The 11,548-nt window shown below is 39.2% G+C and overlaps 1 protein-coding gene across 1 annotated transcript; it reads left to right on the top strand.

The window, feature by feature from the left end:
- The first annotated feature begins 478 nt into the window (after positions 1-478).
- Positions 479-8,080, top strand: KLHL22 (kelch-like family member 22). The gene is made up of 6 exons (XM_010075501.1): positions 479-749; positions 1,543-1,708; positions 2,709-3,427; positions 4,568-4,760; positions 6,169-6,402; positions 7,435-8,080. The coding sequence occupies exons 1-6, from the start codon at positions 523-525 to the stop codon at positions 7,810-7,812; spliced, it is 1,917 nt and encodes a 638-aa protein (XP_010073803.1). The 5' UTR covers positions 479-522; the 3' UTR covers positions 7,813-8,080.
- The last annotated feature ends 3,468 nt before the right edge of the window (positions 8,081-11,548 follow it).

Here is an 11,548-nt window from a genome sequence, read left to right as displayed (position 1 = left end):
GGAGAGCTTCCAGATTTTGGGGTAAAATATCAAGAGAAGGAGTGAAGGTGCAATTTATATTGCAGCAAAGTTATCTGAGGATATTAGGTAACTTGGAATTTGGCAAACAATATGTCACTTTTGTTCTTTGTTATAAATTATGCAGAAATGCAAAGGAAACGAGGGGTTCTGGTAAGGGGTTGGGAAGTGAAACTCTTGCTAAGAAAAAAAAAATATCCCCACATGCTATGTACTCTGACTCTTGCACTGAAAACCCAAGAGTCAGAGTACTTGTTTGAAACACCATGTTCTGCCAGTTTGGTGTGCTGACATACACCTGTCTATTTCCAGTATCATCATTCAGAATAGTTTCTTCAGGGTAGAACTGTCTCTCCATTGACTGAAGAGTTGGTTTGATTTATTTACTGTGACAGGCAGGGGTCAGAGGACCATTTGTAAAGCAAAAGGCACAAACTTTTGCTGATTCTGTTGTCTCACAGATTTCATTCTGCTACAGCTGTTGGCTGAACATTTCTGCCTGGGATGGCGGAGGATCAGGAGCTGACTCAGCCACACAAAGCTCAACTCGAGCCCTCTCTTCAGCAGCGCACCAGCAACACATACCGCAGTGCAGAGCACTCTCAGGCCTTGCTCAGTGGCTTGGTATCTCTCCGAGACAGCAGCATCCTCTTCGATGTAGTTCTTATAGTAGAAGAGAAACCTATTGAGGCTCATCGCATACTTCTAGCTGCATCCTGTGACTATTTCAGGTATACTTCAGTACAGCAGTAACAAGCATGTGTTTGAATGTTACTCAAACCTGCAACATCCAAATCTTCTGTCTTGGCACACTGCTTCTAAACTAACTGTAAAATTAGATCCATAAGATGGAGCGGAATGTGTTTCAAAATACTCAGTATGGCTTTATAATCTCTCTATATCTACAGACATAAAGCTCGTTACTGCACACTGAGCTTACATTCACTAAATTTACTGCCTGTGGTACTTAGAGGTATATAAAGAGGAGAGATATATCCTTAGCATTGTAAGACTTTGCCCATTGTGGTGATCAAAAGTCACTGGAAGTGGGTCACACCTCTGTTACGTGCCTATAGTGTGCCTCACTGTCAGGCACTCCTCTGGTCAATTTGACTAAAACAAACAAATCCCAAGGCAATCCAGACAAACTTCTAACTGGAGGAAGAACTGCTCTAGCTTAGAAAAAATGCCTACAGTCCCAAGTTCCTCTGTTTTTCCTTTTACTCAGCAGCCACAGTATCTGCCTCTTCCCATTTACTATCCGTATATACTGGGTCTGTATTTAAGTCCTTCAGCTGTGAATCATACCTTTCAGATGGCCCCTACCATTTTCCTGCAGAATGAAGGTCCTAAAGGCCTGTGCTCTTTGTGTCATTGGCTTAGAGAAGAGGTAATCCCATAAAAGTGTCTGGATAGGTTTTTACCTTTATGAATATCTTTTATGTTCCCAGGATGATATAAGATAAGCAAACTGAAAATAATTTCAGTGCAAATCTACCACATCATATGCTGTCTTTTTTACAGAGGAATGTTTGCAGGAGGACTGAGAGAGATGGAACAAGAAGAAGTTCATATTCATGGAATCTCCTACAATGCAATGTGTAAAATCTTGAACTTCATTTACACTTCTGAGCTGGAACTCAGTGTGAACAGTGTACAGGAAACCTTAGCTGCAGCCTGTCAGCTTCAGGTGAGGTACTGGGAGATGTGACAAAAAAGAAGCAAGAAACAAAAGCAACAATGAAAAAAAAAAAGAAAACTTGGATATCTGGTTAGATGGAGGGTTAGGGGGTGAAAAAGAGCATGGGTCTGGTGAGAAGAATTTATTTGGGATGCTATATCCACTGGAACTAACTACGGAAGGGGAGGAACAATGAATGAGTGCATCCACATCATGATCATCATTGTGCCAATGATTTTATTACTTATAAAAATTTAACATTTAATCTAGAGGACTATTTTATACAGCACTCACTTCCACTGACCTCCTTATGAAAGCTTCCCTACAGTAGAATACCTTTGGCCTATGCAAAAGGACAGGGCTTGCTGCTCAGAAATTGTTGTGCTGCTCAAGCCTGCCAAGATCTTCCCCAGATGGAGTCCACAGGCATGTAACCTTCCCTGACCCTGTCACTACAGGAAATCCTACCACTATGGTTTCTGCACTTAGTGCAGAGTTCATGGGCCTCTAAAACAAGGGGTTTTTTTCTCTAATTTCCCCTGCAGCTAACCACTGCTCAAGGCTTTGGTACTAAATCTTAAACTTTCTGAGTGCTTGCTTTGGTTGGTTTCTGCACACTTAGCACCACTTTGTTAGCAGAGGGGCTCTTGGACAGCAATTAGTTCTTTATTTGCCAGTAGTCCTTCCTGCCAGATACAACTTCAAATTGTATTCAGGAGATAAAACTAAATATTAATTTTCCTTTCAAATGGCTTCCTGTGCTCTTGACTCATAGACTTGTAGTATAGTGTGGCTAGATCTATATCATATTAATCTACATACCCACGTTGAGTTATTTTTCTCTGAAGAAAGGTGAATTGGGCACAAGTGAACATGGTGGTCAGACTGTGAGGAGAGCTGTCATCTTGTGGACAACTTTCTTACAGTCACCCCAGGCTTAGGCTTCTGTCACCTGTCTCAAGTGTGAGGCAAGTGGTGTCTGGAATGAATAAATATCTCTCTCTTGCAGATTCCAGAAGTCATTAAGTTCTGTTGTGATTTTCTCATGTCCTGGGTAGACGAAGAGAACATCCTCGACGTTTACAGACTAGCTGACCATTATGACTTGAGACATTTGAGTGATCAGCTGGACTCCTACATTTTGAAGAACTTTGCAGCTTTCTCAAGGACACAGGTGTACCGACAGCTACCCTTGCAGAAGGTTTACTCCCTTCTCAGCAGCAACCGTTTGGAGGTTAACTATGAGTTTGAAGTTTATGATGGAGCACTTTTTTATCACTATTCTCCAGAGCAACTGGAGACAGATCAGGTCTCCCTGATGGAGCCCCTTAAGCTACTTGAGACAGTTCGTTTTCCTCTGATGGAACCCCAGATCCTGCAAAGGCTTCATGACAAATTAAGTCCATGTCCTTTAAAAGATACAGTCGCAGATGCATTAATGTACCACAAGAATGAATGTCTTCAGCCAATGCTTCAGAGCTCCCAGACACAGCTGAGATCAGAGTTCCAGTGTGTAGTGGGATTTGGAGGGATGCATTCTACTCCATCCATTGTCCTCAGTGATCAAGCCAAGTATCTCAACCCCTTGTTGGGAGAGTGGAGGCACTTTACAGCTGCACTAGCCCCCAGAATGTCCAACCAGGGGATTGCTGTTCTCAATAATTTTGTATATTTAATTGGTGGAGACAACAATGTAAGTGGTTTTCGAGCAGAGTCAAGGTGTTGGAGGTAAGATAAGGATAATCCTGCTATTATTTTTCTTACCACCCTGTTGTCCATCTCTGAGTCAGTAAGCCAGCAGTGCAGTCTGTATGCTTGCGAGCCAAAAGATGAGGAACTGAGCACAGGCCTCACTGAAAGAAAACAAGAAATAAAGAAACGAGCCTTATAGTAAACAGGAAGCTTCCAGCACTGCTTATGGGACAAAGCCAAGCCTGTTCAGCTACTCATGCAAGAGTATTACGTGTGCTACTTTCTGCCCTGTTGGAGGGAGGAACTATTAAAGGTGTGGGAAGCAGCAGTGAATTAGGATTCCCTAGAATCCTAGACTGTCTAGATGCTCTTGAACTAGGATTTTCTGTAAATACTCCATGTGTAGTTTTGGTCCCAGTACAGAGGCTTTTAGCAACCAAAAAGGATTTTTAAGTAAAATTCTATTACTGGTTGATTATCAAGAATTTGTGTGCACAATAGCAGCATTACAGGGTCGTCTTATATGCTTCTGTGGCAGGGAAAAGAGCAGGAGGAAAGATTAGTTTTAGATCATATTGCCTATTAAATTGGAAAACCAGTTATAAACCCTTCTATCTTTATAATGTGGTCATTTTTCCTAGTTTTAGCTGAGTTGCCTTTATTTTATGTCATGTGTAGTTTCATTTCACAACCAGTTTTCTCTGTAACTAAAATTTCCAGACCACATAGATATTTTAATCTGGAAATTAATCATGAGGTTCACTTTGAGCAGCAGATATTTGGGGAAAAAAACATCAAAGAACCTGCCACATATTTATGCCCTTCTTTGCCTCTTGAAGCTCCAGATTCAGTCATTGTGCTATTTTTAGACTTTTACCTTGTAGAATGGCTTTGTGCAAGCAGAGATTTTGATATATAACCTGACAGCAGTGTATAAGATAATGGAAAACCTAACTTTTATAGCATGATTGTATCAGCTACAGTACATCTTCTAAAAATAGACTTAAACAACTTTGCTAATAATAAAATGCTGACAAGGCCAAATTTCACTCCACTCACAGCTGAGCTCAATTTCATCCAAAGACAGTACAGTAACCCACATCTGTGGTGCTGTCTGGTATTCCAGCAATGATTCTGTGGCTGTAGGAATATTCTTTGATCCCATTCTTTTACAAGGTATGACCCGCGACACAACAAATGGTTCCAGATCCAGTCCCTACAGCAAGAGCATGCTGACCTCAGTGTTTGTGTTGTGGACAACTATATATATGCTGTCGCAGGCAGAGATTACCATGAAGACCTGAGGGAGGTGGAGAGGTATGACCCTAAAAGCAACACTTGGGAATATGTGGCACCTCTGAAGAAGGAGGTAAGGAGTGCATTAGCCACACACACTACTATAGTTCACCAGTTCCTGATTTCATCTTTTTAGATGCTTTTCTCATGTGTAGCTTTAAATTTGCTGATATTCAGATGGGAAACAGTAGACTGTATATGGGATAAATTAATATAAAGAAAGAATAATAATAGTATATGTAAATTCCATTTTGAGGTTAAATGCTTATTTTTCCTGTTTTCTTGGTGTTTTCCCCTGTACTTTTATGTGTTAATCCTTAAAACCATTTAAAATTGAACACAACCTCTGGGAACAAGAAGTTCACATTCCTCCCAGGCAGGTAAAGTATGAGCCACAGTAGCAGAAGCTTCTCATGCTCCTGACAACATGCTTTACTCTTGGTCAGAAGCGATCAGGCCCCAATAAGAAGGTACATCAGTTTCTATAGACTACTTAGTTCCTGGACACAGAACTGAGATTGGGTAACACGTTCTGGTGACAATAGCTTATGTGATGCAGAACCACATTTTGGCTAATGTAAGACCATTATTCACTTGAAATATGTGAGTGAATAGCTACCTTTTGTCATCAGTACTGTTATCCTTCTAGAACAGCAATTGCCAAACTAGCAGTCATGACCTCAGGAACCAGGAAATAGTGCAGTGACATGGGAACTGGGGAAAAGTGGAAAAGTTCATTCCAAGTTCTAATATAGCTTAAAAAGGCAAGAATTTCCACTTTCAGGTTAAAAGTTATGCAAAGAAGGAAAATAAATACAAACAACTGCTTGATGAATCTTGGTTAGGGAAGAAAACGAAAATCCTAAGTAATCTTCAAGGAACTATGCTGATTTCTACTACACCTTTTAAAAGCTTTGAGTCTAGTGACTAGCACAAAATAATATTTGTGACTTCATAATGCCTCTCAATTGAGAATCTCAGGACACCTTAGAAACATAAATATTACTGCTGTTTTACAAAAGGGATGCAAAGGCAGAAAAGGATAAACTGTTTGTATGGGGTCGCAAATAATAAATGCGTGTCAATGCTGGGAACATAAAAAGCTTAAGATCCAACTGAATACTACTAAGTAGGATATCTTGCATTCTTGATAACATTGCTTGTGTACGAAAAAAATCTCCAACAGACAGACTTCCAAGTAGACTAGGGAGAAAAGTAATAGTATGAATGATCTTCTAACAATAAAAATGAGAACCCACTGCAGTTCTGGAAGTTTTAAAAATTCTAGTGTATTTCATTCAGAAATTCACACACAGCTTAATCACCTAGAAAGGAATTGTCTATAAGAAAATCCTTCCAGATTTTGATATCTGCATAACTCATGAAGAATGTCACCCCCTTAATGTCTACTCCATACTTTGAAACTGGAAAAATACATAAATCCAGACCTCAACCATTTGCTTTCCTGTGTGGTGCTACAGGTCTATGCACATGCTGGAGCAGCACTGGATGGGAAGATGTACATTACTTGTGGGAGGAGAGGAGAAGACTATTTGAAGGAGCTACAATGTTATGACCCAAAGACTGACCGCTGGGACATTTTAGCAGATGGTCCAGTGAGACGTGCTTGGCATGGGATGGCTGCACTGCTAGGAAAGCTCTATGTAATTGGAGGAAGCAACAATGACTCTGGCTACAGAAGGGATGTTCACCAGGTGAGAACATGTCATACCACGTCTTTCTTGGAAGAGTCTGTTTCTTATGGATGCTTGCACTCTGACGTAATGTCTTTCTCCTACTAAGCATGCAAATAAAACTCTCTGCCCAGCAACAGGTACTGCACCAGCTCTCCCCTGCTCAATTGCAGAACTTGCAATGACTTACTGTTGTCTGTCTTGAATCCAGTCTAACCCACAAAGCATTAAAGCTCTAGCACGTGGAATTCTTATCGATTTTAAAACATCTTTGATGGATAACATTCACTGGCATGCACATACACAATAAGTAGCACATTAAGTAAATTTACTTTACATTGTCTTCTCACATGCATTTTTTCTAAGTTGAAGATCTTCAAATTACTACTGTGTAATTGCAGGACAGAGTTGTTAAGGATATGTTGGATGGCCATTGTATAATGCAATTAAATGTACAGTACCTGATGGTAAGTGATGGCTGGAGAGGATTCTCTTGAGTCTTATTCCACCTTCTAGAACTGCAAGAGAAGACACAAAAAGTAACTGCTGTTATAAAGCCAATTAAGATGGCAGAATTAAATCTAAATGAAAAGTGTATCTGAATGATAAAAAGGTGCTTACAAATAAAAGCGGTTAGCCAAAGAGGTACCCAATGAAATCTAAAACTTCCCAGCATACGGTGCAGAGACAGCTTAGCAGATTTGTCGTATTTGTATGTTCCAGCACATTTTTCCTAATGCAAACAGATGCATTATGTCTGAGCTTATATTAGCATCTGTCCCCATCTCTGTCGCTTTTGTATATGTTTTTTGAATGACATACAGCTCTTACCCCAGCAGCAGGGTCAGAAGTTGTGATTCATAGCTATATGGCAACTATGCACAGTTTCCTGATGAGTACTGTACTGCTACTACATACTGATATGCTCTCTCCATCATCAACACCCTGTCAAAAGACTGATGATATAGCATGGCTTCCTAAATATTTTGCCATATGGCTAGGCTCTGTCACTAAGATACAAGTTTGATTTTGGCTAATCTCTTTTTTTTACAGGTTGCCTGCTACAGGCCAAGCACTGATCAGTGGACAAATGTATGTCCACTTCCTGCAGGACATGGAGAGCCAGGTATTGCAGTCTTAGACAACAGGATCTATGTCTTGGGAGGCAGATCCCACAACAGAGGAATCCGCATGGACTATGTCCACATTTATGATGCAGAGAGAGACTGTTGGGAGGAAGGACCTCAGTTGGAGGATGATATTTCAGGGATGGCTGCCTGCGTCCTCACTTTGCCCAGGGCTATTTTGATGGAAACAGAGAAATGGTTCTCAGAATGGCATGCAGACCGCGTGAAGTATCACCTTGACTTTCCATCTGAAGTTATGAGTGTATCAGACTGGGAGGAATTTGACAATTCAAGTGAAGATTAGAAAACTTTAATATTTATTTTTTTGCCAGTGGATGAGGAAATTAAGGCTTGGAAAAAATATTGAGAGATTTTATATGTCTTTCTTATATACATAAATCAGTATTTAAAGGTTTGAAAAATAAGTGTTCTGCACAAAATGCCATTCACAGACAATATCTGCCCATTTGCAAGTGTTCTGCACAAAATGCAACTTACAGTCCATATCTGCCCACCTGTCAAAAAGCAGCATTTTTAAAGTAACCACAGAACTGCCGTTTTCCCCCAGTTAAAGTATAGAGGTTCTTTTCCTTTAAAGGAGACTTTTCTCGACCTTCAGCGTGGACAGAAAAAAAAAAGGCACAGAAGGCTCAGCTTGACTAGCTTCTTTCCTTCCAGCTTTTAGCTTGAAATAGCTTTTTGAGATTTTTTTTTTCCTTTACTTTTTGGTAATAAAACTTCCTAGCCAGCTTAAGACAGGAAGGTAACACCTAGTGTCTCCCTCCTGTGCCAGGTGTCAGACAGCTTGATTTTCAGCAAGATCGAACATACAGGAACAGTAGCAAGAAAGTCTGAACCTTCATCTCATCTGGGCATGCAGCCATCTTTGTAACTGGCTTAGAGTCTGTGAACTGACACCCACTACTGAACTTCTATACTGCAGGTTCTGTCAACACAGTGAAAAGAAGACTTCTAGAAAAAAACCTCTCTGTACAGAATATGGCAATCTCATCGTCCAACTGTCAGACACATTTGTTCACAAACAGAAATTAATAAATCCTTGTCAGAACTTTTTTCTTTTTAACTACTGTCTCAGTTTTATTAACTATGATGTGGAGTCTGAAAGTTAGTGAGTTTAATTAGATCCTATAGTACTACGTTAACATCACTGAAGTTACACCAGCTTGGGAGATGGGCAATTTGTTTAATTCTTTTATTATATGCTTTAAAAGAGGATAAAGAGAGCAGCGATTGGTTTGCCACAGCATAAGAAAAAAAGTAATGAGGAGATAACTAGAGGTATTGAAGATTACACTGGTCCAGGACCCTGCAGTAGCTGATCTAATGCCAGGAACATAATGCAGAATTACTACAGCTCAGAAAGATAAGGCATAGCAAATCCTTCCTTCATGAGGCCTTAAAATAATTGGCTTCTGACTACCATCTTGCTTAACATTAGTTTAGAAGCCGATTTAAAGTCTGAACCAGTGTGATACTTGAATAGCATGGGATCTTTCCTCTTGGGGGGCCAGGAAGTAATCAGTGCAACCAGAAAATCATGACAAACGACCAAAAGCTTTTAAATCTTTTAGCAATAATGAGGTTGCAGGAGAAGGGCAAAACCAAAGTGACAATCAGAATTATATGACACTAGTCAAGTATCATCACATCATGACAAATACTGTATGCATGGACTTCAGAGAAATGGAAACAAAGATGATTTCAAAATGGACCTAGATGACTCTACATTAGTAGACTGGGTTTCTGGAAGATTCAAGAGTATTTACATGCTTCTTTTAATAAGGTCAACAGCTTTTTCTTGGTAAGAGGGACATTTGTTAGATTTTTTTTTCCCCAGCACTGACAGTTTTCAACTCGATCTCTGAACATTTGACAATTGGCAAATAAAACAAAAGACCTGGTAAGTGCAGGAAACCCTGAATATGAGCTTCTTCAGAAAATCTTTTTTTATAATGAATTCTGAACTGCACATGGAGTCTGGAAATACAGACTTCATTACACTGCAGTGTGGGAGACTGACATTCCTATTTTGCCTACAGAATTACTTTTAATGTGTAGGAATTAAATGTAACCCTCAGATGTAAGGACAGCTCTCTCTGACCTGGACATCACTAAAACCACTCCTTCCAGACTGCAAGTGTTGCCGTGGCAATCTGTTTTGTCTGCAAACAACAAGCGATTCAAGACTTCTAGTGGTTCAGGTCATATCCTAGACCCAGCTGTTCTAACTAAAAGCTAACTCTAATGCTTGCAGTGCATTTTCCATTTTAACTAGCACTTCTTGACAGACCAGTTATAACCTTTGTTATACAAGTGAAAATGTTATTTAGCTTCTTTCATGATAAAAAGAAAACATTCATTGTCTGGCTTCTTTTCCTCTTCCTGTGTATACCACTAGAGGGTATTACTTACTATTACAAATAACCAAGCTGGTAGGCTAATTCTTAGATTACACAGGAGAATATAAAACATTCATGAGTAATTATTAAGCTAAAGAAACATTTTGAGAAAACTCATGGGGTTTTTTTTCCCAGCTTCAACCCTATCACTCCTTCCATGTTTGAATACTGATTTTTAGATAGTCAGGTGATCCATTTTTCCATTTATCAGTATATGCCATTTTGTGACTGTATTATTTATTAAATGTTACAGTTGGATGCTGTGCAAAGCAAGTTAACATAAGGCTTAGAATGCAGTTACAAGGAAATTACTTTTCCTTAAAGCAGATCATCTACCTTAGAGAGAAGTGGCGCATTATTTTTTCTAGTTTTTGTTAGTTACTGGTGTTAAGACCCCTAAGTTACACGAACTAAACCTAGGGGCAGGTATTATGTATTTTGATTTGATTAAAAAAAACCAAACAACTTCTGTTGCTTTCACTCACAAAATTTGTTTTCATCTGAGTATAATGCAACTGTTGGAAGTTATGGTATGCACTATCTTACTTGCATGTATTTTGTTTAGGTAAAAAACCACTGAGTTTATCTTAGCTCAAACCATCCTATTCATTTAGCAGTAGCTCATTTTAGTCCAGCATGTACCTTTTCAAACTAGCACATAGGCTAAATAATAAAATTGCTTTGCTTTAAAATTGGCAATTTTATCTAATTCGGCAGATATAAAGATCTTTGTTCTTATTTACTACAGTTACCTATATAAAGAAATTGCAGAAGAGATTACAGGTTGATACACAGAGCTATAATTATTATTGATCAGTTCTCCTATCAAGAATGATGCTTCAGGAACTGAGCTTTCAAGAGCCCACTTAAACTTTGTGTTATCTCAATAATAACATGTACTCACAGGGATTTTAGTCTGATTCTATATTTTTTAATTTATAAATTCTCCGGTCTCCTAAATATATCAGTCTTGTATCTTAAAAAAAAAGCATTCATTTTTTCCAGCGAGTCCCCAGAGACAGTATAGCACAAGACATTGTAGACAGATGGACAATGAACTAAGAAAGCTTTAAGTTATTTCTGGTCTGTAAGAGAAAAGACAAACAACTTTTCCTTAACTGAGTGATCAAAATACCAACACTTAAACTGCTGATACATTAGGAAGTCCAGAATAATAATAACTAGGTTTCTTGATGATCTATTTTCCTATTTCCTGACAGCACAGAGGTAAAGCTGTACAGGCGCATTTGCTAGATCTGTAATTAGTGGACTTGTATCCTGAAGTATTTCAGGCTTCCACATTTGGAGAAGTGATTGTAATTGCTTCAGTTTTGTTTCATAACTGCTTTCACTCCTGTATTTCTTCTCCAGCTGTCTACCTCCAAATGCAACACATCCTTTCCCATTTCCTCATGGCTTAAATTAAGGTTAACAGTTTTGCATTGGACACATACCCAGTAACTTGATTTGAAACAAATAAGGATTCTCATTCTCACTCTATACCATTGACAGAAATGCACTTTTCCTTACTTAGAGACTAGCCTCATGTACAATTTATTTGGCATTCAGCCCAACTGGTGGGGGTCAGAAGCTTCTGGTGAAAGGAAGGAGCAGCTGGGC

This window comes from Pterocles gutturalis, unplaced genomic scaffold (assembly GCF_000699245.1).
Source record: "Pterocles gutturalis isolate BGI_N339 unplaced genomic scaffold, ASM69924v1 scaffold30772, whole genome shotgun sequence".
NCBI lineage: Eukaryota > Metazoa > Chordata > Aves > Pterocliformes > Pteroclidae > Pterocles > Pterocles gutturalis.
This window is presented reverse-complemented; position numbering and strand designations above follow the sequence as displayed.